The 27,239-nt window shown below is 52.7% G+C and overlaps 2 protein-coding genes across 4 annotated transcripts; one reads left to right on the forward strand and one right to left on the reverse strand.

The window, feature by feature from the left end:
• On the forward strand, positions 1-12,207 carry SRFBP1 (serum response factor binding protein 1). The gene is made up of 8 exons (XM_076052600.1): positions 1-238; positions 2,217-2,305; positions 3,027-3,099; positions 4,677-4,748; positions 5,212-5,293; positions 5,783-6,845; positions 7,763-7,803; positions 9,827-12,207. The coding sequence occupies exons 1-8, from the start codon at positions 209-211 to the stop codon at positions 10,054-10,056; spliced, it is 1,680 nt and encodes a 559-aa protein (XP_075908715.1). The 5' UTR covers positions 1-208; the 3' UTR covers positions 10,057-12,207.
• LOC116954945 (uncharacterized) lies at positions 12,006-26,898 on the reverse strand. 3 transcript variants are annotated; one of them, XM_032975804.2, is made up of 8 exons: positions 26,689-26,898; positions 24,125-25,995; positions 21,394-21,502; positions 20,785-20,922; positions 20,278-20,434; positions 19,467-19,562; positions 17,127-17,242; positions 12,006-14,804 (listed from the first exon to the last, which is right to left on the reverse strand). In XM_032975804.2, the coding sequence occupies exons 2-8, from the start codon at positions 25,971-25,973 to the stop codon at positions 14,798-14,800; spliced, it is 2,472 nt and encodes an 823-aa protein (XP_032831695.2). In that variant the 5' UTR covers positions 25,974-25,995; positions 26,689-26,898; the 3' UTR covers positions 12,006-14,797. The 3 variants fall into 3 exon arrangements, with proteins under 3 accessions (XP_032831695.2, XP_032831694.2, XP_032831693.2); XM_032975803.2 differs by having other exon boundaries at positions 26,679-26,898; XM_032975802.2 differs by lacking the exon at positions 26,689-26,898 and adding an exon at positions 26,454-26,672.
• Positions 26,899-27,239: the final 341 nt, after the last annotated feature.

Genomic DNA, 27,239 nt, shown 5'->3' on the forward strand with positions numbered 1-27,239 from the left:
CCATCCGGGCTGGTTTAAAATGGGATCGGAAGTTCGTAGCACGTGTGTGTGTGTGTTCGCGCGCACACGTGTCCAGTTTAAACGCATTGCGAATTAAAATCAATTTTTTTTTTTTTACACGTTAACATAAAACGTTTAATCTTCTTCGCAAAATAGACCCGGCTTAAGTTTGCACACTTGCCCAACTTCGCGCCTCGTAGAGCGAACAATGGCGAAGCCCATGATTGTGAATAACGAGGTGAGAACTTCACGCGTGCGTACCTGGTGCGGCGTGCAGTCAACATCGCCACTAAGGGAGACAAAGGCGGCCGGGCGTGGTGGTGGTGATGCTGGCCACCCTCACTCGTGTACCGCGTCGGCCCTCATAGGTGCTGCGACTCGCTAACGGCACTTGCCGCAAAAGTCTGTTCGAAGGCTATACGGGGGATCTTTGCTTTGGTGACTCCACTGCTGGATGAGGGCCTCCCACCACGCTTGTGTGGGGATGTTATTTTGACCATACTTCACCAGGCTGCTCAGTGCGGGTTGGTGACGGCGGGAAGCACAGACGTTGCAACATTCCGTAATACAGGGGAGGTTTTTTTGGGGGTGGTTATATCGCGTAAATATATAATGTGTCGCTAAACAGCCAACTAGTAAGGGTTGTCACGTAAACAGAACGTGGCCAATTCGTCACTAGTACAGCACTACACCGGTTGTGTGTTGGAGAGCTAAGCCACAACATTTACAATCTGAGTGTTCGACGTTTCGCCAGTAATTACAACTAGCGACAGGCAGATTTGTGGAGAAATCCTCCCGTTCCGTTTCTTAAATAGAGGGGTAGATGTGATGGCGTCACGTTCCAACAATATTCCTTCTCGTTCCGATCCTGTGTAGATTTACAGAGCGCCTTATTCCGATGCATTCTGCTGCTGCACCGGCTTTGTGCGTAGCAATGTGACTAGCATGACGGGTCCTGCCCAAATCAAGGTAACTTATTCAATAATCTTCTTGGGTTCTTTCGGTAAAGTCACGTAGAATGAGAATAAAATAATAAATTGATAAAATAAAATAACACAATAATATTCTCACGACGTTTCGGCCACAATACAAGCGGCCTTCATCAGGTGAAGGGACGAGACTGTCCTCATTCTACGTAACTTTACCGAAAGAACCAAAGAAGATGAATCCTTGCAGTCACGAAAGCTTTAAATCATTATTCAATAATATCACTATCGGACGTTCTGAATCTACTGCTGGCTGAGACATCCGCCAATACCTCTCGTGAACTAAACAATTTTATATTTTACCAGGAGCTGCCATGTAGCTATTTTTTTTAATCAGAAGCGTCCTGGATATCACAATTGATAGCTCAACGAAGTGGGCTTCTCGTCATCATCGTCAACGTGTGGGAAATGTAAAGCAGTAGCCAAATATATCTCCATATACACGCGTGATGATGTTGATTCTAAATGTGGCGGGCCACACCGCAGGAGACGGAGGCAAATTTACGCGACCACAGGAAGAGAGAGACGCGCAAACTTTATACATTTATACATATATAAACTTTATACATATAAACTTTATAATATAACTTTATACATATAACTTAATACATATAACTTTATACATATAACTTCATACACATAACTTTATACACATAACTTTATATATACTTTATACATATAACTTTATACACATAACTTTATATATACTTTATACATATAACTTTATACATATATAAACTTTATACATATATAAACTTTATACAGCAGGTGTCAGGGTCGGGATGGACCCCGCCCCACGACCTCCATACCAACTCATGAATACGTATGCATGTTGGACCTTTTTTCGTGCCGTACGTTGCTGCTGATAGGCGGTGCGGGGGAAGGACAAACTAAACATTAAAAAAACAGTTATAAAGAAATGAGTTTTAAATCTAGATGTATAAGTTTACAGCTCCCAGTGGCTTCCTAATATCGGAAGGGAGAGCGTTCCAGACGGCCGCAGAAGTACATCTGAAAAGCCGCCGCTGCTGCTGCTGCTGCGTGGATTAGCGGAGTTCGCGTGATGGTGTTTTACGCCCCTTGACGAGATCAGCCGAGTTATTGTGGTGCATTTGCGGCAAGATCTTTGTGTGTATTGAGCGCGACCTTTTCGGTCAGCAACAGGACCAAACAATGTCTAACGGGCTGCCTTGCTGCCGCTGCTGCGCGTATGTTTGCCCGTGTCTCCAGATTGTGGGGATGAGGAAGGACGTGAGGAAAGTGAAGATTCTCGTTGTGCGGAAACTCGCTCGCTCCCTCGCTGGGCTGAGGAAGAAAAAGTAAGGCTCCAGGAACGACTCCGGAGTGGGGGGGGGGTCATAATGGCCGTATCAGAGAGCCTGGGTTCACACCCTGAGACTGGTAGCCTCTGTCTTTCAGAGGGTTCCCAGTGGCCATAGCAGGGACACTGAGCCAACACCACAAAGAGCCTGGGTTCACACCCTGAGACTGGTAGCCTCTGTCTTTCAGAGGGTTCCCAGTGGCCATAGCAGGGACACTGAGCCAACACCACAAAGAGCCTGGGTTCACACCCTGAGACTGGTAGCCTCTGTCTTTCAGAGGGTTCCCAGTGGCCATAGCAGGGACACTGAGCCAACGCCACAAAGAGCCTGGGTTCACACCCTGAGACTGGTAGCCTGTGTCTTTCAGAGGGTTCCCAGTGGCCATAGCAGGGACACTGAGCCAACACCACAAAGAGCCTGGGTTCACACCCTGAGACTGGTAGCTAGCCTATGTCTTTCAGAGGGTTCCCAGTGGCCATAGCAGGGACACTGAGCCAACACCACAGATTAGCTGGGTTCACACCCTGAGACTGGTAGCCTCTCTCTCTCAGGGTGTTCTTAGTGGCCATAGCAGGGACACTGAGCCAACACCACAGATAAGCTGGCTGACCACATTGTGTTTTAAGAGCCACAAACATTAGACACATTTTCCTGCCAATAGGAAGTTTTGGATGCCAATGTCCTTTGCTTACGTTCTTACGGCCCCCGTACATCGTAGGGGCTCGGAGGAAGATTTGCAAAAGAATGCCCGGAGAGTGAACCGGCTTTTGGAGGAAATCGATGCTGTTAAGGTGAGTTGGGGGCCCCGGGAAGACAAACACAAGAAACGTATTAACCGGCACAAAGACCCTTAGGGGCCATCCGTTTAGTACGTACGCATGGAGGGGGGGGGGGTCAACCCAAATGAGTACGCTTGCGTATTGGGGGTCTACTGACAATGTACGTACGCATAGGAAACGGGGGGGGGGCGGGGTGAAGCCTCGATAATAATAATGCAGCCGGCGGTGGACTATCTGTTTGCCTAAACACGTTAATATTATTAATCCTTGATCATTTCTGCGTGGATTAAATATCGGCCATTCTATAGGATTCAGGAGGGGGTGTAAAAAGTCCGCGTGCGTACAGGGAGAGGTGGGGAGGAGTCAAGTTTTGACAGATTTTTGCGTACCTACTAAATGGATGGCCCCTTAACAGACTGTTGGGGCAAGTGCTGTTGGTGAGTAGCATCTATGAAGGCCGGCTCGGTACAAGAGGAGGTAGGTGACCAACACCACGCACGACCGCCTTTGTCTTCCTCATGGCCGCGTTTTACACATTGCACCAGGCTACTCATTTGAGGCTGAGTCGACCTCGGGGAGGCCCAGCACCGGTTCAAATTAATCATCACTGGTGTTGGTGGCCGTCAGCGGGAATCGAACTCGGGTCGTCAGGTTCATAGCGTAGCAGAACGCTGACCTCTACACTCCTCACGCACACGCTCAGAACCAGGGTAGATGGCCAGAACCAGGCAGGGGCTGAAGGCCAGTTTACCTACTCACCCACTCACCCACCCACTCACTCATCCACCCACTCACCCACCCACTCACTCAACCACCCACTCACCCACTCACTCTCCCACATGGCCAGAACTAAGCAGCAGTAAAGGTCAGGTGAGTTTTCAACACAGACTTAAATCCGCCTAACGACTATGGTTGTGTTATTTGACAAAGGCACGAAGCTTTGGTTCAAAACTTGTAAGCTGCACAATGCTTTGGCAGAAATCCCGATCAGCCCCACAGGAGCAGAACCTTGACCTCGAGTGTCCCTAGAAGAAGGCGATCCGAACGATGTCTCGGGGGACCTCTTTGGAGAGTCAACACGAATCGGTCCCTGCAGCGCCAACCCTTGAAACGAAAACAACCTGAATTAAACTACAAAGAGCGTCAACAGGGCAAAAGCCATCGAATAAAGACGATGGTCACCACCGCATGATCGCGCGGCGCTTTCAGATGCGCTTCTGCGGCCGTCTGGAACGTTCCTTCCGACATAAGGAAAACTACTGGGAGCTGTGATGCACTTTTAAATCACCTACATTGACAAATAAAGCTATTCAGAACAGTTTTTTTTGTTGTGTTTAGTTTGTTGTCCTTCCCCCCCCCCGCTCCTCCGATTAGCACGATTGGCTACGTACGGTGCGAAATAAGTTCAACATACATACGTGCATATCGCTCTTTTGTTCAATGGATTCGTCACAAAGCCACTGCTGCGTAGGATGAGCAGAGGCTGCCCGCGATGGTTTACGTTCCTCGGCGAGAAAAGGTCGCCCGGAATTACGCAGACAAATGAATCGGATGAGGCTCGTCACGATCGTTGCGATTGTCTTTTACAGGATTTAGATCCGGACACGGTTTCAAAGACCGCTCTTTATGAGAACATCACGTTTGAGTCGGTGTGCAAGAAGGTAAAAACGTGTTCTTTGTTGTTGTTTCTTTTGTAATCTGTTTAAAAAGTGGTATTTTAAATCACCGTTCAACCAGCGGTCTGCCGGTCTGTTGTTGGTTTGGGTCGAGTGACCCTGTCGGGAACCGGTCTGTCGACGTTGATGACGATCCTGTTGTTAGTCATAATCGTGTGATTGTTGTTGGTGGTGGTGTTGCTAATGATGCTCGTGATTAATAAAGGTGGCATGATGGTCATGATAATGGTTACTTGAATGATAATAAGTATAGCGATGGGCATAATAAAGATGATAGTGGTAGCGGGTGATTATGGTGATGATGATTATGGATTTCATGATAGAGATGATGGTGGTTGTGATGATGGAGATGATGATGGTGGTTGTGATGGAGATGATGGCGGTGGTGACGTTGACGATGCCAGTGATGGTGATGCGCCTGTCATTCCTACCCCCCCCCCCCCCCCAGGACAATTCGACGGCGAGGGAGCGTGCGTTGGCGAGACTCTCCTCCTTCCCGCTCATCAGGGCCAAGATCGACAACATTAAGGGTGGGCGTGGAGCGAGCATCTCACAGGGAGGGGGGGGGGTGCTCACATTGGGTGTGTTGGAGGCACTCTAAATTAAATCTAAGACTTATTGTTTTTGGTTTAACGCGTAGGCTTTTGCGACCAGTAGCATCCATAATATAATACAGGTGTTTTTGGGTTAGATCGTAAATATATAAATGTGTCGTTAAAACCCGCCACCACCCGACACAGCCAACTAGTAAGGGTTGTCACGTAAACAGAACGTGGCCAATTCGTCACTCATCACGAGTACAGCACACCGGTGTGTTGGAGAGCCAAGCCACAATATTAACGGTGTGCGCGTGTACCTGGTTGTAACGGTGTACACGTTCCACGTGCGAAAAGTGAACACGCAGTACGTGAGGACTTTGCGTATATTGTTTGTGTGTGTGCGCGTTTAACGTTGATGTGGTTGACCTGTACAGCACGCGGTACGACGTTTTGTTATTTTTTTTATTATTTATTTCACAGCCGCCCTCGACTCGTTCAAAGCGGCACGCGCAACGGAGCCAGACGACAGCAAGGCTTCCCCGAGGCCTGGCGAGGGGGAGAGCGCCGGGGAGAGCGAGGGGGAGAGCGAGGGGGAGAGCGAGGGGGTGAGCGCGGGGGAGAGCGAGGGGAAGATTGCCGGGGAGAGCGAGGGGGAGAGCGTGGGGGAGATTGCCGGGGAGAGCGAGGGGGAGAGTGCGGGGGAGAGCGTGGGGGAGAGCGTGGGGGAGATTGCCGGGGAGAGCGAGGGGGAGAGCGCGGGGGAGAGCGCGGGGGAGAGCGCGGGGGAGAGCGCGGGGGTGAGCGTGGGGGAGAGCGTGGGGGAGATTGCCGGGGAGAGCGTGGGGGAGAGTTCGGACGAAGGAGGAGAGAGAGAAGAGAGCGTGAACACGCAGACGGCGAACGGAGCGCGACTGCGCCGGGTCGGCAAGAGCGAGGAGAGCGGAGCGATTGTCGGGAGAGCAGAGAGAGGCGCGTCGAGCGTGGCTGGCGCGAGCCAAGGGAGAACGCCAATCCGGCGAGCGAGCGTCAGGGCGACCGGAGGCTCTTCTGCGGCGGCGGCGGCGGCGGCGCCGTCTGGCGGCCACGTGGGGCCGAGCGGAGACGGGCGCCCGGCCCCCGCGGCCGCCGGTGACGTCGCGAGCGACGAACCGACGACTCCGCCGCCGCCGGAGCCCGAGTTTGACGACAGCACCGAGGAGCGGTTCTGCCGCAGGCAGACGGGCCTCGGGGGTCAGGGCGCGGGCCGGCGTGGCGACGACGACGACGACGACAGCGAAGACGACGAGAGCGAAGACGACGATTTCTTCATCGGGAAAGTGCGACGGGGGGGGCCCGGGAGGAGGAGGGGGAAGAGGCGGCGGAAGGAAAGCGGCGCACTGCGAGGTGGTGACCGGAGTGACAGCGATGATGGCGGCGGCGATGGCGGCGGCGATGGCGGCGCCGGGCGAGGGCGGGCGCAGCGCCGAAGGCCGGGAGGCCGAGCGGGGATGAAGACGCAGTTCTGCAGCCTCGGGGAGTCGCGGGGAGCGAAGGGCGGACGCGGGTGAGTGCCTGATGGGTGATCACGTGGTGGGTGAGCGCGTTGTGGGTGAGTGCCTGATGGGTGAGTGCCTGATGGGTGATCGCGTGATGGGTGAGCGCGTGGTGGGTGAGTGCCTGATGGGTGATCACGTGGTGGGTGAGCGCGTGGTGGGTGAGTGCCTGATGGGTGATCACGTGGTGGGTGAGCGCGTGGTGGGTGAGTGCCTAATGGGTGAGTGCCTGATGGGTGATCACGTGGTGGGTGAGCGCGTGGTGGGTGAGTGCCTAATGGGTGAGTGCCTGATGGGTGATCGCGTGATGGGTGAGCGCGTGGTGGGTGAGTGCCTGATGGGTGAGCGCGTGGTGGGTGAGCGCGTGGTGGGTGAGCGCGTGGTGGGAGAATGCGAGCGGCGAGATGTTAACTACCTCGCCTGGTATCCAGGAGATCGTGAGTTCGATCCCGACCCTGACGCTTCTTGTAATTTTGGAGTTTGTGTGTCTCTCTCCCTGTGCTCGAGTGGATTTTGCTCCAGATCCTCCGGTTTTTCCTTCCACATTCATAAACATGCTTTTAATAGTATTTGGCCGCTATACATTTACACAAGATGATAAGCCACTTCGTTGAGCTATCATTTGTAATTGCCAGCTTTCTTCTATCAACAAAGAGGTGTACAGCTCAGTGGGCCTTACCTGGTAAAATAAAAAGTAAAAATAGCGTAAAAAAAAAGAGTTTAGTTTATATACTCAGAGCCGTTCTCCTAGGTTCGGCGCTGCTCACTCACACCACTTGCCCCTACAGCCTGTGTAGGCTACACAGGAAGGGGGGAGGAGGGCGTGTCTGTGTGTGTGTGTGCGCGCTTGCACGCAAACGCATGTCAAGAAAAAGAAAGTATTTCGGCACTAACCGACACGTTCACTATTCTCCCGTTTCTCTCGTAGCAAACACTTTCCATCGGGCAAAGACCGCAAACCCTACCCAGGTACGGCCTCTCCACCCGTCGCGTTACACCCCCGCCCCCCCTCACCGACACCGCGTTCCATCGCGTGCAGGCTGGCGAGACACTCGCCTTGCACATCATCACCGATCGGGGTGCCCCGGTGGCTAGGAGATGTTAACTACCTCGCCTGGTATGCAGGAGGTCGTGGGCTCGATCCCAACCCTGACGCCTGCTGCTGTATATTTGGAGTTTGCGTCTCTCTCTCATCATCATCACGGTGGCTAGGAGATGTTAACTACCTCGCCTGGTACGCAGGAGGCCGTGGGTTCGATCCCTACCCTTGACGCCTGCTGCTGCTGTATATTTGGAGTTTGCGTGTCTCTCACTCTCTCCGTGGTTGCGTGGATTTTTCTCCGCGGCCTCCGGTTTTTGCCTCCACATTTAGAATCAACGTCACGCGTTTTAGAGTATTTGGCTGCTAGAAATGTCCACACGATGGTGATAAGCCCACTTCGTTGATTAATAATTTGTGGCGAGGTACAAAGAGAGCTACCTAGCTCAGTGGGCCTTACCTGGTAAAACAAAATAGTTAAAATAGTTTGTAGTATACCAGTCACGGCTCTTATAAAGGCGTCATCATCTTGTCTGTAAAGTAGACTTTGCCGGCTTGAGTGTCACACCACGCGGGAGGCAAACTACTCGGTTCACCGTGCTGGGCGTGCAGACATCGCCAACTGGGGAGACAAAGGTGGCGGGGAGACCGGGCGTGGTGCTGGCCACCCACCTCCTTGTGTGCCGCTGCTCGCTAACAGCACTTGCCCCAACAGTCCGTTGCAGTTGAACACGCAGGCTTTCACGACCAACGTTATCCAACGTTATATTGTGTAAATAGATAACCCAACTAATAAATATGATTAATTATTATTGATAATAATAAATTATTAATTATTGATAATAATTAATTACTAATAATTGTTATTGATAATTATTAATTATTGATATTAATTATTGATAATAATGAATTATTATTGATAACTAATTACTATTAATTATTATTGCTACTAATTATTAATTATTATCGATTATTATTATTGGCAATAATTGTTATTAATTTTATTGGTAATAATTATTAGTTGGGTTATATGTTTACTCGATTACAATGGAAAACAATTAGAATTGATATCCAATTATAATCGATATCCATTGTAATTTCTAAGACTGCATGGACACCCCCCCCCCCTCTGGTCCTCGCACCTGATTGGCTCACAAGTGTCGACGTCACATTCACCCGCGCTGTTTAAGACCCAAACAGCAGGAGGATTTCCCCACAACGCTCTGGCTGTCGCCTGATGATGCTGGCTGCTGTCGTTGTAATCACCGGCGAAACGCCACGGCACTCGAATTGTAAACGTCGTGGGTTTAACTCTCCAACACGCAACCGGTGTGCTGAGCTAGTCATGAATTGACAGGTTTTGTTTCATTGTCTGTTTCGGGCTGGTTGGCGGGTTTAACGGCAAGTTTACGCGCTCTAACACAACAGTGAAACCTCCTGCGAGAAATAAGAAGAGGTTTTACCCTTTCTGGAAATAAAACAGAAGGTGTTAAGATGTTCACCCCGAGCTATGAATGCTCTGACACGTGTGGCATTGTCTTTGTGCTGTTCGCCTTGTGGCGTTGTTCTCTGCACTGACGCTGGTGGTGAGACTGGGACATCAAGGAGGCTGCCGAGTCTGGTGTAGGCCAATCGGTTTCAAAGACAACGCGTCAGAGATTTGTCAGAGCGTGTTTCGTCTGCATGTTCACCACAAGTACGGTGTGTGGTTAATGCAGTACTTGATTCCTTGCAAAAAGTATCTGGTGTTTGAACATCTGAACACCTGTTTTATTGCCAGTAAGGGTACAACCTATTCTTATTAATTTGACACTGGCAAAAAGGGTCCCATGATAAAAAAACGATTAAAGGCTATACGGGGGATTTTTGGATTTTTTCGTGTATGCAAATATTCACACTGATATTATTACGCTCTCGCAACTAATAATTTGCTCATTTTTACTTTTGATTCAGGAGCCTCCGCTTCTGCCGGCGGACGTAGGGGAGCTGGCAGGCTCCCCGCTCGGGGGGGCCCGCGGGGTGCGGGTGGCGCCGGCGGCGGTAGTAGGGGCGCTCCGGACGGGCAACGGGCAACGCTGCCGACGGGCAGCCTCCACCCGTCGTGGGAAGCGAGCCGCAAGCGCAAGGAGCAGCTGGGCAAAATCCCCGAGTTTGCCGGCAAGAAGATCAAGTTTGACGACTGAAGGACCGACGCGGGGGAGAGATGCGGCGGCCGTGGCGACGGTTGGAGCTGGAGCGATCGGTTGCGAGCAATCGGTTGCGAAGCGAGTCTGTTGTGTGCAACTGAATCGCTTTGCGTGCGGAGGGGCAGCTCTTGCGGCGCCGGTGACGTTTTGGCGGAGGATCGTCGTCGTCATCGCCGAGCGACGCCGTTTGTGAAAGCGCGATTGGTCGTTACGATCCTGACGTTGATTGGGGGGTTGGTGGGCGGGGGAGAGGGAAGGGGTGGAGCTATCCCAGGAAGAGGGCCGTGGCCATCCCAGGAAGAGGGGCGTGGTCGGCTGGGGACTTGGGCCACGCCCCCTCGCTGCCCAAGTGCTCGCTTGGGATGTGGACAAAGCAATTGAAGGGGCGGCAGTGATTGAGCCGCGTGGTTTTGAGAGAGCGATGTGCTCCCAGACCGTTTTGGACGTTGTGCCGGTGTGATGGTTACCACGCAGGACTTGCGATCTCGAGGTCGCCGGTTAAATTCCATCTAGATTCCATCTCCCACCGGCGTGGCAGTTGAAGCAACCGGACAAATTAAAGCAAAACATTTTTTATTTTGCCAGGTGTAAGGCCCACTGAGCCACACAGCTCTTGTTTACAAGAAGCGACCTGGCTGTCACAAATGATAGCGCAACGAAGTGGCTCATCATCATCACGTGGAAATTTCTAGCAGTCAAATTACTCTCTAAATGCGTGACGTTGATTTCAAATGTGGATGGGGGAAACCCGAAGTGCCCGGAGAAGAATTCACGGGGAGAGAGAGAGAGAGACGCAGATTCCAAATATACAGCAGCAGGCGTCAGGGTGGGCATCGAACCCACGACCTCCTGTAGACCCGGCGAGGGAGACGACATCTCCTAGCCACCGCCGGTGCCCCAAGTTCATTAAATTCCTCCCTCCCACCGCTTGTCCACTCCGCAATTATTTGAATGGGTTCACCGCAGTCGGTCGATCGTCAGGTCCCGTGTGGTGCGGCAAGGTGTGGGTTACCCCTCCCCCGTGCAGCCTCCTCTTAAGACGTCTGCTCGGCGTGGTAGCGAAGGAACGGATACCCTGCCTCGGGAGGAGGGGGCACTGTGTCGAGCTCCCTTCCCAGTGGGGAGCCCCCTTCTGCCGGCAGTGTAGGGACCGGGCAATTGCAGGGGCTGCGCCGTTACCTCGCAAAAGAAAATAAAAGCGGGGGGCTCCCTCCACGGACGAGCGTCGTCTCCACTGGTGGGCCTCAGCCGTCGCGGGGAATTCCACATTACCCTGGCGAGGGCCGGTGGGTCCATGGGATGACTTGTTGCTTTGCGACAATGATTTGAGAATTACGAAGAGATGGCGGTTTCATTATTCCTCAGTGTGGTAATGATAATGGCATTGATGATGATTGTGATGGTGATACTGTGGCGTGATGATAATCAATGATTTGTGATGTGAAGATGATCATTGTGGTGTTGATGTGAAGATTTTGATTATGATTGATAACTATGATGCGATTATAATTAATGATTATGATGATGTGAAGATGGCTGATGATAGCGATGTGGTGATGTGAAGAAGATGACGATGAAGATGATGTTAGCAGTGGCTAATATCGTCACCACAGTGGCTGACATCATGGCCATTGCAGTGGCTGATATCACAGTGGAAGATATCGTCACCGCAGTGGCCGATATTGCAGTGGCTGATATAATCGTCATCAGTGGCTGATATCAGCTCCATCGGCTGTTCCTCACCACCCCCCACCACCGTGTGCGGTGATGCCGCCAAATTTTTGTTTTACGTTTTAAACGAAAGAGGGAGACAATTTTGTCCGGCTTTTTATAACCACCCTTTGTGTCCCCACCCCCGTGGTGTCCGAGACGGCCTGCAGGTCGCAGGGCGTGCGGGCGAGTGGGTGGGTGTCCCCGTTCACCACCGAAACTCGGAACGCGTGAACTGCTCGGCATTGAGTTTTATTTAGAGAGGCGTAGCAGCAACGCCGTTGCTTTTTAGAGACGTCGTACATCAGAACCAACCGTAGCGACACGACCGCCGCCACTCTACGATAGCCGGCGGCCAAGCTGCGCCCCACACAGACCTTCCCCGCATGGGCTTGTGAGAGCCTCGGTACCGGTAGAGTTATTTTATAAACCGTGTATTATGGATGATGTTGGTCGCGAAAGCCTACGTGTTAAGCAGAGTGATCTTATTTTAGTTTTTGTTCCGATCCAGTTCTGATGACGTTACGTGTACGTCATGGGAACGGAACCGGAAGAAAAAACGATGTCGTTACGTGTACGCGAGGTCTACATTACATGTATGTCATCGGAATGGGAAAGGGTTAATTAACGCTTGACGGCTCGTGTGTGGTTTCATTTTTTTATATACACCCATACTAAACTAAATTATGTTTTATTTTACCAGGTAAGGGCCCACTGAGCTATATAGTTAATTTTCAGAAGTGACCTGCCCATCACAAATGATTGCTCAACGAAATGGCCTATCAGCATGTGGAAATGTACAGCTACCAAATACTCTAAACGCACTTGTTGATTCTAAATGTGGAGGGAATAACCAGAGGACCTGGAGAGAAGAATCCACGCGAATACGGGGAGACATGGAAACTCCAAATATAGAGCAGGCGACGGGGTCGGGATCGAACCCACGAACTCCTGCATACCAGGCGAGGGAGATGACATCTCCTAGCCACCGTAAACTCAAAAGTTCAAATGGGAAAGCTTGGAGTTTAGTTCCCGGTTCGTAATACGACCACCCTCCCTACCCCCTCCTTCCGTTCAACGGTACCCTCCGTCAACCCAGTCATCAAACGGCAAGTGTGCTTACGTAACAGTACCATTAATATTTTCTGCGCGTTAAATGTGACTCGTGCGGTCACTGTATATAGAACACAAATAAGAATGATGGCGTGGGTCGTGTTACGCCACGTGTTTCACCTCGCAAATCGCGGGCGCCCGAACCTCGCGGCGACAACGTCGCTGGAGGCAGGGGACCACCACGTGGCCTGGGACACGCGACGGGCCTCTTGGGAGACAGGACGGAGGACACAGACGAAGGGACAAGACGGTGCCACGTTTGTGTTCTTCCGCTTTGTGCGTGCGTTCGAGCTCGTCCCCCTCCCGCCGATTGGCCACGTGCGGTGCCAAGGAAATTTCGGCGTGCAACATCGTCGCGAGCGGGGCAGTCGCGATGCCGTGCGGGAACCTCGCGGCCGACCGCGGACGGTCGAGACGCGGGGTGTGGCGGGCGGGCGGGCCGGCGGCGGCGGCGGCGGCACACGATGGGCCAACCGCACCGCGGTCAATTCGGCGCGTTCGGTCGAAGCCCGCGACACGGCCAAGGGTTTGGTCTCGGGGGTCCATCTGAAGTGGCAATCGTTTTCGCGGTTACAATTTGAACCGAATTATGCGCTGATGACCCCTTGGTGTGTGGTGGGGGGGGGTTATCGGGTAAATTCGCTCTTGGTGGGCCTGGAGCGATCAGAATGCGCCACGACTAAAAGTGACGCTCGCCCGCGAACCGTTTTGGCCACGCACCTCCGGGCGGCACGGTTGGCCCACGCACGGCGCGGAAGAAGTTCGACCGCCGTGCGTAGCGATTTCTGCCCCGGGGCTCCCTTGGACTCGGCTGGCGTTTGTCCGTGCGTCGCGTCGTTTGCTTCTGCTGCGAGTCGTGCGTTACCGTGTGACCGCGTTACATTGTTTAAACGGCAGAGGTTACAACAACAACAACAAAAATCCCTACTTTGTAAAAAATATACTGCCTACGGTATGTTTATATATATAACGGCGTGTGCTCGTGTATGGGTTCAGTTCTCCGTCCTTTAACCGTGTGGCAGCCCAGCATTGACATTGCTCATCCACAAGTGCTGGGGACACCTGGGGGGGGAGACACCTGGGGGAGACCTGGGCCGAGACACCTGGGAGTAGACCTGGGGTGGGCTGAGTGTTGCTCGCCAGCCGCTGAGTTTCAAAAAAACTACCGGTGCCTTTTAGGGCAGCGTTCTTCATCATTGCAAAGGCCCGCACGTGGCCTACACGTGGCCTACACGTGGCCCACACGCGGCCCACACGCGGCCCCTGGGTGGCCTTCAGCGCGGCCCCCGACAACACACAGATGGTGAAAACATCCGCACCATCATCATCACCATCGTGCGGCTGCCAAACCCCCAATGGTTTCAAAATGTGTGGCGGCCCTCGCTCACTCGCACACTACCGATGTCTTATCGGCGAAAGTGGCCCGCAACCGCTGGAAATGAGTGAAGAACAGCGACTTTAGGTTGCGGGTCACACTGCCACAAGGGCACGTGACCCCTCGTAGCTTAGAGAGGGGGGGGGGGTGATCGAGTTTTGATTCGAGACGCAGGGAAGACCAGATTTAAAGATCATGGTTTTGATTGAGACTCGGATTGATCAGGCCACGGAATCAGGGGTATAACATTTAGACGCGTGTAGATCAGGTATTGGGATCATTGAGACCGGGTCTTGGAATCTGTTCTTGATTGAAACTCAGGAGATGGGGTTCTCAGGAGTCCCGAGACTCACTGTTGTCTAATATTTCTAGACGAAGTTAGTTTTGTTTTTTTGTTTTTAAACGATATGGCTAAGGTTTTAGTATATTCTCGATGATACAGTACAACCCTCGTCATTGCAATTCTAATTATTTGTTACTTTAGCAAAACGAAATAACTTGTGCAGGCTTCTGTCTCGTTTAAGCCGCTCCAAAGCTCCGTCACATTCTGAAAAAGAGAGGCGAGACGTGACACACGTGTGTTACACGTGTGTTACACGTGTGTTACACGCGTGTTACACGCGCCGAGACACGTGTGTTACACGTGCCGAGACACGTGTGTTACACGTGTGTTACACGTGTGTTACACGCGCCGAGACACATCTTGACATCTTCTTTGGTTCTTTCGGTAAAGTCACGTAGAATGAGAATAAAATAATAAATTGATAAAATAAAATAACACAATAATATTCTCACGACGTTTCGGCCACAACACAAGCGGCCTTCATCAGGTGAAGGGAGCGAGACTGTCTGGTAGGACAGCGCTGGAGTGGCCTACACGTGGCCTACACGTGGCCCACACGCGGCCCACACGCGGCCCCTGGGTGGCCTTCAGCGCGGCCCCCGACAACACACAGATGGTGAAAACATCCGCACCATCATCATCACCATCGTGCGGCTGCCAAACCCCCAATGCGCTGTCCTACCAGACAGTCTCGTCCCTTCACCTGATGAAGGCCGCTTGTGTTGTGGCCGAAACGTCGTGAGAATATTATTGTGTTATTTTATTTTATCAATTTATTATTTTATTCTCATTCTACGTGACTTTACCGAAAGAACCAAAGAAGATGAATCATTGCAGTCACGAAAGCTTTAAATCGAAACATCTTGACATGTTTTACACTTAGGTCGCCAATACCTGCATGTACTCCCCCATCGCGTAGTATACGTTGTGTGTTGTGTTTGCATGATGTGTGTTGTTTGCATGTTGTGTGTTGTGTTTGTATGCTGTGTGTTGTGTTTGCACGCTGTGTGTTGTGTTTGCACGGTGTGTGTTGTGTTTGCATGCTGTGTGTGTTGTGTTTGCACGGTGTGTGTTGTGTTTGCACGCTGTGTGTTGTGTTTGCACGGTGTGTGTTGTTTGCATGTTGTGTGTTGTGTTTGTATGCTGTGTGTTGTGTTTGCACGCTGTGTGTTGTGTTTGCACGCTGTGTGTTGCGTTTGCACGGTGTGTGTTGTGTTTGCATGCTGTGTGTTGTGTTTGCACGGTGTGTGTTGTGTTTGCACGGTGTGTGTTGTGTTTGCACGGTGTGTGTTGTGTTTGCACGGTGTGTGTTGTGTTTGCATGCTGTGTGTTGTGTATGCATGCTGTGTGTTGTGTTTGCATGCTGTGTGTTGTGTTTGCATGGTGTGTGTTGTGTTTGCATGCTGTGTGTTGTGTTTGCATGGTGTGTGTTGTGTTTGCATGGTGTGTGTTGTGTTTGCATGCTGTGTGTTGTGTTTGCATGCTGTGTGTTGTGTTTGCATGCTGTGTGTTGTGTTTGCATGCTGTGTGTTGTGTTTGCACGGTGTGTGTTGTGTTTGCATGCTGTGTGTTGTGTTTGCATGTTGTGTTTGCACGGTGTGCCTGCGTGTTGCATTTTATGTTTGCCCCTTGCGTGCTGTGTTGTGTTTTTGTGTTGTGTCTCTGTGTTGCGTCTCTGCGGTGCTGTGTACAGGCAGACCTCGCTGAACGCGGGGGGTGGGGGTTACGTTCCTGGAAAATTCCGCGTTGGGCAAGGCAACAATAGACCTCGTGGGTAAGACGCTTGCGTTCCTGGGTCCGAAATGATCGCCCCCCTTGCCCTCTTTGTGCAACTAATTCTACAAGAGTCTCGCCCTTGTTATCGCACTCAAGGATGGTGAGTCGCTCTCAGTGTCGCTCTCAGTGTTACATTTCACTGCAACGCAAAACTCACGTCTCCATCTCTGTTCCTGCACCGCGCCACTCGCCCCTGACACTGAATTGGCAGCCCAACACTCTGGCAACCCAACACTCACCCCAACTATAAATTGGCTGCCCAACACTCACCCCTGACACTGAATTGGCAGCCCAACACTCGCCCCTGACACTGAATTGGCAGCCCAACACTTGCCCCTGACACTGAATTGGCAACCCAAAACTCGCCCCTGATACTGAATTGGCAGCCTAACACTCGCCCCTGACACTGAATTGGCAGCCCAACACTCGCCCCTGACACTGAATTCCCACCCCAACACTCGCCCCTGACACTGAATTGGCAGCCCAACACTCGCCCCTGACACTGAATTGGCAACCCAAAACTCGCCCCTGATACTGAATTGGCAGCCCAACACTCGCCCCTGACACTGAATTCCCACCCCAACACTCGCCCCTGACACTGAATTGGCAGCCCAACACTCGCCCCTGACACTGAATTGGCAACCCAAAACTCGCCCCTGATACTGAATTGGCAGCCCAACACTCGCCCCTGACACTGAATTCCCACCCCAACGCTTCGCCCCCTGTGTTGTGTTGCTGTCGTGTACTCACTGCGTGATGCGGCACCCGTTGGCGTACACGACACGCCCCGTGTAGTGCACGTTGCAGCGCACGACGTTGTTCGTGAAGTCCACCTCCCGCACCAGGTAGTTGGGGTTCACGTGTATCTGGGCGGGGGGGGGGGGGGGCACGGGCCACAGGCGTGGGGGTTCGGAGTTAGGGGTGGCATCGTGGGTGGTGTGGGTGTGAGTTGGAAGATAGTGTAGCAACGTACGTATTTTGAACTTGTTTGTATGGTGAACTTTGTATGTATGTTGAACTTGTTTGTATGGTGAACTTTGTATGTTGACTTTGTATGTATGTTGAACATCTTTGTATGGTGAACTTTGTATGTTGACTTTGTATGTATGTTGACTTTGTATGTATGTTGAACTTGTTTGTATGGTGAACTTTGTATGTATGTTGAACTTGTTTGTATGGTGAACTTTGTATGTATGTTGAACTTCTTTGTATGGTGAACTTTGTATGTATGTTGAACTTGTTTGTATGGTGAACTTTGTATGTATGTTGAACTTCTTTGTAAGGTGAACTTTGTATGTATGGTGAACTTTGTATGTATGTTGAACTTGTTTGTATGGTGAACTTTGTATGTATGTTGACTTTGTATGTATGTTGAACTTGTTTGTATGGTGAACTTTGTATGTATGTTGAACTTTGTGTGTATGTTGAACTTCTTTGTATGGTGAACTTTGCATGTATGTTGAACTTGTTTGTATGGTGAACTTTGTATGTATGTTGAACTTTGTATGTATGTTGATCTTCTTTGTATAGTGAACTTTGTATGTATGTTGATCTTCTTTGTATTGTGAACTTTGTATGTATGTTGAACTTGTTCGTATGGTGAACTTTGTATGTGTGTTGAACTTTGTATGTATGTTGAACTTCTTTGTATAGTGAACTTTGTATGTATGTTGATCTTCTTTGTATTGTGAACTTTGTATATATGTTGAACTTGTTTGTATGGTGAACTTTGTATGTATGTTGAACTTTGTATGTATGTTGAACTTCTTTGTATGGTCAACTTTGTATGTATGTTGAACTTATTTCAAACCACCGTATGTAGCCAACCGTGCTCATCGGAGGTGCGGGGGAAAGGACAACAAACCAGGTTAGTATATGGGGTAATACTAGGAGCTGGGTTAGTATTTGGGGTAATGTTAGGAGCTGGGTTAGTATATGGGGTAATGTTAGAAGCTGGCTTAGTATATGGGGTAATGTTAGAAGCTGGGTTAGTATATGGGGTAATGTTAGGAGCTGGGTTAGTATATGGGGTAATGTTAGGAGCTGGGTTAGTATATGGGGTAATGCTAGAAGCTGGGTTAGTATATGGGGTAATGTTAGGAGCTGGGTTAGTATATGGGGTAATGTTAGGAGCTGGGTTAGTATATGGGGTAATGTTAGAAGCTGGGTTAGTATATGGGGTAATGTTAAGAGCTGGGTTAGTATATGGGGTAATGTTAGAAGCTGGGTTAGTATATGGGGTAATGTTAGGAGCTGGGTTAGTATATGGGGTAATGTTAGGAGCTGGGTTAGTATATGGGGTAATGTTAGGAGCTGGGTTCTTATATGGGGTAATGTTAGGAGCTGGGTTAGTATATGGGGTAATGTTAGGAGCTGGGTTAGTATATGGGGTAATGCTAGAAGCTGGGTTAGTATATGGGGTAATGTTAGAAGCTGGGTTAGTATATGGGGTAATGTTAAGAGCTGGGTTAGTATATGGGGTAATGTTAGAAGCTGGGTTAGTATATGGGGTAATGTTAGGAGCTGGGTTAGTATATGGGGTAATGTTAGGAGCTGGGTTAGTATATGGGGTAATGTTAGGAGCTGGGTTCTTATATGGGGTAATGTTAGAAGCTGGGTTAGTATATGGGGTAATGTTAGGAGCTGGGTTAGTATATGGGGTAATGTTAGAAGCTGGGTTAGTATATGGGGTAATGTTAGGAGCTGGGTTCTTATATGGGGTAATGTTAGGAGCTGGGTTAGTATATGGGGTAATGTTAGAAGCTGGGTTAGTATATGGGGTAATGTTAGGAGCTGGGTTAGTATATGGGGTAATGTTAGGAGCTGGGTTAGTATTTGGGGTAGAGGTAACGTTACAGGTGGGGTTAGTTTGTGTGTGTCGGGGGGAGGTGTGGTGCAGTTGTGTCGGCTAAACGGTCGGCTCGGCCTTACCTGAGCACCTGACGCGGTGCGTATAAAAGCGTCAAGCAACTGGGGAGACAAAGGCGGCCGCAGGCGCAGCGGTGCCGTGCCGGTCTTCACGGGTGCTCGCTAACCTGCACGCACCTCAACAGTGCGTTGGGTGGAGTGTGGGGAATCTCAACAAGTTACCCGCAGGATGTATCTGCCGGGGATGACGTCCGTGATGTCGATCCACTGGCAGTCGATGTCCGCGTTGTACGTGTCGTAGCAGCCGGGACTCAGGCCCTGTCCGCGGTGGCGCAAGCGACACGGCGTTAGCGGCCCAGCAGGCCAGACGTGGGGGGGGGCGGGGGCGGGGGGGCGGGGGGGGCCAGAGACTCGCGAACCGCCGCGCCACTGCCGGGAGGTCGAAACCCGGGCCGCTGACCTTTCCATCGCGGCGCAACGTTAACACCCGGGCGGTGGCGGCATCGTGACGTCACTCAGCCGGCCAGCCAATGAGCGCGCGCGTCGCTTCCAACCGGGGGTCCCCTGCGAGTTTCGCTCGAAGGTGCGGCGCCTCCGATTGGCCGGATCTTGACACACGGCCCCACCCCCCCCACCCCGCAACTTCCCCCCCACCCCCCCCCCCCCCACCCACCTATCGCTCAGCGAGGCAGCTCCTTCGGTGGACCGTTGTTAGCCCCCATTACGTACCGGACGCTGAACGTCTGACGCACCGTACGAATCCAACCGCGGTAATCGGATGTGCGCTCTGCGCTGGTCATGGGTCGTGCGGTAGAAAAGCGCTCCGCTCTGCCCAGTGAACTCGCGCAACCCCAGACACGCGGCTAATTGTGCGTCGCTCGCTTCCTCGTCGCTCGCTTCCTCGCCGCTCGCTTCCTCGCCGCTCGCTTCCTCGCCGCTCGCTTCCTCGCCGCTCGCTTCCTCGCCGCTCGCTTCCTCGTCGCTCGCTTCCTCGTCGCTCGCTTCCTCGTCGCGTTTGCGCCGTCGCGCGAACCTGCGTGTGAGCGGAGCACGTGTAACGCTTGAGCGAGCCGAAGTCGCAGGACGTGTCCTCCAGACAGAAGCTGGCCTTGTGTCCTTCGGCCACCTTGTGTCCCGACAGGGCGTCCAGCAGGTCGTAGCGGCTGAAGTCGTCCATGCTGTGGTAGTGCCTGCAAGGGATGAACACGAAGGGACGATCGCGGACGCTCGCCTTGGGATCGCGGGGTGGGGGCGGGAGGTGGGGGGGGGGCCGAGCGAGCCGCAGCGCATTCGCGGGCCCAGTGCCTGGCCCGCTGTGGGCCGTAGGTCCCGTTGCAGTAGCACAAGTCTGCTACGCAATCACCGCGTAGCTACTCCGCCGGTGGCGTGCATGCCGTGCGTGTGTGCGTGGGCAAGCGTCGTACTGGTGGCAGCTGTGTGTGTGTGTGTGTGGCGAGCATCCGACTGGTTGAGAGGTGTGTGTGGTGTGCATGGCGAGTGTCGTACTCGCAGCAGGTGTGTGCGTGGCGAGGTATCTTACTGGTGGCAGGTGTGCCACTCCCACTGGCTGCGGGGCCGGTTGGGCAGGAAGTCTGCGAGCCCCTCGTTCTTGACGCGCTGCGGGAACCGCAGGAGGATCCTGATGTCGTCGTCCTTCGCGTCCGCCGCGTAGGCCGTGCTGCGCGCGCACGCACAAAGACATCCCCCCCGTTTAGCCTTAACAGGGGCACCGCGGTGGCTAGGAGATGTTAACTACCTCGCCTGGTATGCAGGAGGTCGTGGGTTCGATCCCGACCTAAAGTTGGCCCTATCGTTGGCCCGACGTTGTCACAACGTTGGCCAAAAAGTTGTCACGACTTTGCCCCAACATTGGTCAGAATGTTGGCCCAACGTTGCGCCGAAGTCACGATGCTGTTGCCAACGTTGTCACAACGTCGTCGGCCCGATGTTGGCCAGAATTTTCCGGCACCAATCGGTCGCGGGGGCCCCGGCCAGGGCTTGGCGATCCTCGCGGCACATCGCCGGGGCAACCCTGCACTGGCGTCCGACGACGCGAGCGGAGGAATCCGATGAGCTGTGAAGCTCCTTTTCCACAGACGTCCGTATAGCCAGCGTCATCATCGTCGTGACAGCAACCGATGGCACTCACCTGGCGAGACACTTCTCTTCGGCGGCGCAGCGCAGAGAGTAGAGCGGCTTCTGCTCCACAAACACGGACGCCTGGATGTACTCGGGGTCTGCCACCAAGTCCGGCAGGGCTGTGCGGGTCAAGAGGTCAACGCCGATTAGCTCGTACACACATATGTATGTACATTGAACGTCTTTTGCACCGCGCACAGCCAACCACGTTAATCAGAGGTGCAGGCGGAAGGACAACAAACTGAAAACAAAAAGCAGTTATAAAGAAATGAGTTTTCAAAATAGTAGTTTAGTGTAGTGTGTGTAGTGTATAGCGTAGTGCATAGTGCATGTATGTTTAACTTTTTCGCACCGTACGTAGCCAACCGTGCTAATCAGAGGTGTGGGGGCAACAGCATAAAAAGCGGTTCTAAACTAATGATTTAAAAGTCCATAGCTCCCAGTGGCTCCCACATCGGAAAGGAAGGAGCGTTCCAGACGGCCGAGGGGTACCGCATCTGCAAGCGTGCGATGCAGCAGTGACTACCGTCTTTATTCGACGGCTAGCAGCCAAAAGCCGCGGCGGCGGCGGCCGCCGCTGCTGCGAGGATGACCGGGAGTTCGCGTGATGGTGGTTTCTGCTCGTTGGCGAGATCGGAGGGAGGTAGGGGGGGGCGGTCATGCACTTGACGTGAGTCTCGCTCGTCCGAGGCCCTCTCGACCGGTGTCAGATTTGCGGCGGTTAATTCACGCGTGCCTTGATTGGTTCGTCCCGTCTTACAAATCCATCTGTGAGGATCTTCGAAGAGAAAAAAAATGAACGCGTCCGGCGATAGCGCTCGAGAGGAAAAGTATATACCGTGGAAGATCCCCTCGCATTACGAGGGCTCGCTTTGTGCGATTTCGCCCCGTAAATACTGTGCACGCGTGCACAGGCAATTGCAAGTTATTTATAATATTCGTAATCATTTGTTGTTATGCTAGTTTACACGAGGAAAGCCTCACTTGAGTCTCGTGTCTCTGCGTTTTCACAGTCGGGCAGGGCGATGGTTGCCATCAATAATATCAGTTGGGTCATTTCAGAATCAGAATATGTATTTATGCTGGAGGAGGAATCCGATGAGCTATGAAGCAATTTGTTCACAGATGTCTAATCAGGGGACACGGGGGGGGGGTCAGAACTTTACAACAACAATTACAAAATCACGACAGGAGTGAAAAGTACAGGAAAGGTCAACAAACCACTGACAAAAAATATACGCAAATAAATATTTAAAAAAATTTGGTATCATACCAGGTAAAAGCCCACTGAGCTGATGTATAAGTCATTCATGAATTCACTGCAGTACGCAGGATATCCCAAATCCCATAACTGAAAATCCTCTCGCCCTATTGGTTGGGCTTCGAGAGGGTTTGGACCAATCCGAGCGCGGGACGAGGAAACGGAAGAATCCAATTGCAAACGTCACGTGGGTGTGCACTCTGTGGATTCAGAGCCTCGGTTCTAAGAACACCTTAACCTCCAAGCTGGAAGGTTTTAGTCGATTTAAACGCGATCGAAATTAAGTTAACAATTAATGAGAGAGATTGCCGGTGCATAATCGTTGGGGTTGTCGTTTTTTTGTAAACATTTGGAAATTTGAAATATACGAACTATAATTTAAATCAAAATACAAATCATTAATAATCTCGATATCACGGTATTTTGTTAAACGGACAACACGATTATCGTGGACCTTACTGTCGTATATCGTGAGGATATATCGTACGATATATATATCGTCGTATTGCCACTGCGATATCCAGTGTTGACCTTAGTAGGACCGAGAAACTTACCTAGGGGATGAGTGGCAGAGAGGACAGGGTGGGATCGGTCCCCTATATTTAAAAATTAAAAAGATAAATTCACCTATTTTTCTTCATTTTATTAGGTAAAGCCTTCTAAGCTATATATATAGCTCTTTTTCAGAAACGGCCTGGCTATTATAAATGAAAGCTCAACGAAGTAGCTTATCATCATCACGTGGAAATATGAGCCTCCCCCCCCCGCATTAAATGTGAATACCAATACTATCAATCTATGGTGCTCGAATGGAAAAGGGGGAACATCGACCCCCCTTCTTTGGTTCTTTCGGTAAAGTTACGTAGAATGAGAATAAAGTAATAAATTACTTAGTAAGGCCGCTTGTGTTGTGGCCGAAACGTCGTGAGAATTTTATTGTGTTATTTTATTTTATCAATTTATTATTTTATTCTCATTCTACGTGACTTCACCGAAATAACCAAAGAAGATGAATCCTTGCAGTCACGAAAGCTTTAAATCGACCCCCCTCCCTAGCCCTTAGGATCCACCACTGTAGTTAATTAATAACTTGACCATTACCTGGGTGCCACGGTGGTGAGATGTTAACCACCTCGCCTGGTATACAGGAGGTCGTGGGTTCAATCTCGACCCTGACGCCTGCTGCTGTATATTTGGAGATTGCGCGTCTCTTCCCCCACTCCCCATCGTCACTGCGTGCATTCTTCTCCGAGTCCCCTCCGTTTTTTCTCCCTCCACATTCAGAATCAACATCTCCAACTTTAAGAGTACTAGGCTGTTGCTAGAAATGTCCACGTGATGATGATGATGATTATATGCCGCCACTTCGTTGAGCTATCATGTGTGATGGCCAGGTGGCTTTATCTGAAAAAAGAACCATATAGCTCAGTGGGCCTTACCTGGTGAAAATCAATGAAATAGTTTTTCAATCGTTTATTACCTGGTCCATCTTGAGGCCTTCTCAATGACCCACCGGGCTGCGCAAACGATCCCGAAGGTGACGAAGTCAGGGACGCCGATGCCCCAACAACGTCTTGGCTCCGTTCCACCGGCGCCCTTGCCCCGAGCGGTTCCCGAGCCGCCGGGAAGACCGCCGCACCTTCATTCGACGGCTGCTGCTGCTGATCCTCGCCCCTTCCTTGGTAGATGCTGGCCGTGTACCTCCTGTCAAGGCCATCCTCTGGAGAGGCCCCGAGGAAGGTCTGAGAGAGGCCAGCGGCCGCGGCGGCCGCGGCGGCGGCGGCAGCGGCTCCACCGCCACCACCGGCAACATCTTGCTCCAAACCACCGTCTCTGAAGTGGCCGAAGGATCTGTCGAGGCTAACTTCGGCGGGTAGGCCTCCCCGCGGATAGAACGGGTACACTCCTAGCAGCGGTGGCGGCGGCGGCGGCTGGAGGTAGTGGTTGAAGCCGTCGTAGAGCCTCGGGTCAGGGTAGCCAAATTGAGGCACCGGCAGGTGAGGATACGGCCCTGACATCGGCTGGACCTGGCCCGTGGGGTAGTAGGAGCGCAGCTGAGCGTGCGGCGGCGGTGGCGGTGGCGGCGGCGGGTAGAACTGACCCTGGTTTGGGTATCCAGGGAGTGGACCGTAGCCTGCCGGAGGAGGCACGCCCTGGGAGAATCCTTGAGGAGGCCTGGGCTGGTATTGGGGCTGGTCGGCGCTACCGCGCTGCGGGTAGCCGGGGTAGGGTTGCGGTGGGAAGGGCTGGACGTTGCCGGGAGGCGGTGGGCCGAGGTTGCGCGGAAGGAAAGGGTTCACGGCCCCGCCACCGTCTGCCGCTCCTTGGGGGAATGAGGGCTCGTCGGGCAGGAAGGTCGAGGGCCCGGTAAAGGGCGCCCGCTGGGAGGAGAAGGTGGAGGAGGCTTGCGATCGCTGATCGGGCCTTCTGCGAGGGATGGGCTGGAACGCGGGAGCTGGCCTCTGAGGAGACGCGAACGCTGACGACGAAGGCAGTGACGATGAGCCACCGCCAGCCGGATCGTGCAGTGGGAAAGTCGCAGCACCCTGAGGGGCGAAGGAGCCGCCGTTGTCAACTCCGAAGCCCGGCCGCCTCTGTTGGGAGGAGAAGGACGAAGACGACGGTGACGACGGTCCGCCACGGCGAGCCGGGAAAAAGCCACGAAGCCCACCACCGCCACCACCACCGCCACCGCCGCCACCGCCGCCACCTCCTCCAAAGACGGCGGCGGCGGCGTCCTCCTCTTGCTGCCTCAGAAAGACGGCGCCCGCTTGTCTGCCGCTGCTGCCGCCGCTGCTTCCGTCGCCCCCCGAGAAGCCTTGGTCCGGCGACTGGGGAGGAAAGCGGCCCGCCTGGCTTCTGGACGTCGAGGAGCCACCAACGCCACCACCAGCACCGCCAGCAGCAGCGCCGCCACCACCAAAGGTGGCTTGCCACCACTGACTCGGCACCTGACCGAACCCGTACGGGTGTCTCGTACGGCCGCGCACCGTACCCTGGTTGGCGGGAGATCCCGCGGAATTTGGAGGAGACCCCGCGGAACCTCCAGCTTGATCCCGAACGTCCAGTGACGACGACGACGACGATGGGTCTCGGCCGATCTCGGCGCGCACGCTGGTGAAGGTTCGGCGGAGGCCGGTTGACGGAGGGACCTGAGGCTGTGGCGGAGGTCCTGCCCTGGAGGAACTGCCGACGTCCTGGCCATCGGACGAGCCCAGCAGGAGGGTGGCGATGACCGCTGCGAAGGCGAGGGGGAGGAGGCGCTGCAGAGGCGGTGAGGAGGTGACCCTCGAGAGGCTGCGTGAGCGGTGGTTCCTCTTTGGAGCCATTGGTGACGAGATGGAGAGTTGCCTGGCCATGACAGAAAACACGAGAGAGAGAGAGATGGGGATTGTTCGGGTGAGCAGAGTTTGCTGCGAAGCTGCCGCCCTTTGTGAGATGGAATATGTTCGTTACTGAGTGTGTGTGTGTCAGAGTGTGTGTGTGTGTGCGTCAGAGTGTGTGTGTGAGCGTGTGTGTGTGCCAGCGGGCGTTCGACACTTCACGTGGCCTCAAGGTGCACATGGCCTGGCACAAACGTCGTGGTGACGTCACCACCACTTAGTGGCGAATGGCGGTTGTTGTTGTTGTCAGTGTGTTTGTGAGAGAGTGTGTGTGTGAGAGAGAGAAAGTGTGTGCGTGTGTGTGAGAGAGAGTTGTGTGTGTGTTCCAGGGCAGGTACACGAGGAGACAGACAGGAGTTACTTCAAGCGAAATAATCTCCAGAGTTATTTCAGAGAGACAAAACAACACATCAATGAGTTACTCACATGCTCTGCGACGGGACAGCCATGCCCTGTGCACTGTGTACGATTCGTACGTGTACACAAACACAGACAAAGATCTCCCGAATAGCCCACACAGTCTGTCAGGGCAAGTGCCGTTAGCAGCAAGCAACTACTCACTACACAGACAAAGAACCCCCCCGTACGGCGTGTAACGACGAGCAACAAGCCACCGCTCCGAGCAACAAGCCACGGGTATCGTGAACGCACCAACACCGACCGTGGATCCGAGAGAAAGGGTGGCGGAGTTCGCTACGATCCGTCGTCTGGCAGTGATTACAGGGGGCGGGAGAAGGGAGGGGGAAGGGAGGGAGGAGGGAGCCCCCACTCGGAACCACGGAATGTCTCCCAGGGGAGAGAGAGAGAGAGAACACGGTCAAAGGGGGAGAGGGGGTGGGAGAGTCAGTCACCGGGGAGAGAGCAGAGAGATGTCGAGAGAGGAGAAGAGAAGGGTATGGAGAGTTCAGGTGAATGGAGAGACACGGGGAGAGTTCAGGTGGATGGAGAGACACGGGGAGAGTTCAGGTTGATGGAGAGACACGGGGAGAGTCCAGGTGGATGGAGAGACACGGCGAGAGTTTATGTGGATGGAGAGACACGGGGAGAGTTCAGGTGTATGGAGAGACACGGGGAGAGTTCAGGTGGATGGAGAGACACGGGGAGAGTCCAGGTGGATGGAGAGACACGGCGAGAGTTTATGTGGATGGAGAGACACGGGGAGAGTTCAGGTGGATGGAGAGACACGGGGAGAGTTCAGGTGTATGGAGAGAC

The sequence above is a fragment of the Petromyzon marinus genome, chromosome 57 (assembly GCF_048934315.1).
Source record: "Petromyzon marinus isolate PM22_M1 ecotype Great Lakes invasive population chromosome 57, UKy_Petmar_22M1.pri1.0, whole genome shotgun sequence".
NCBI lineage: Eukaryota > Metazoa > Chordata > Hyperoartia > Petromyzontiformes > Petromyzontidae > Petromyzon > Petromyzon marinus.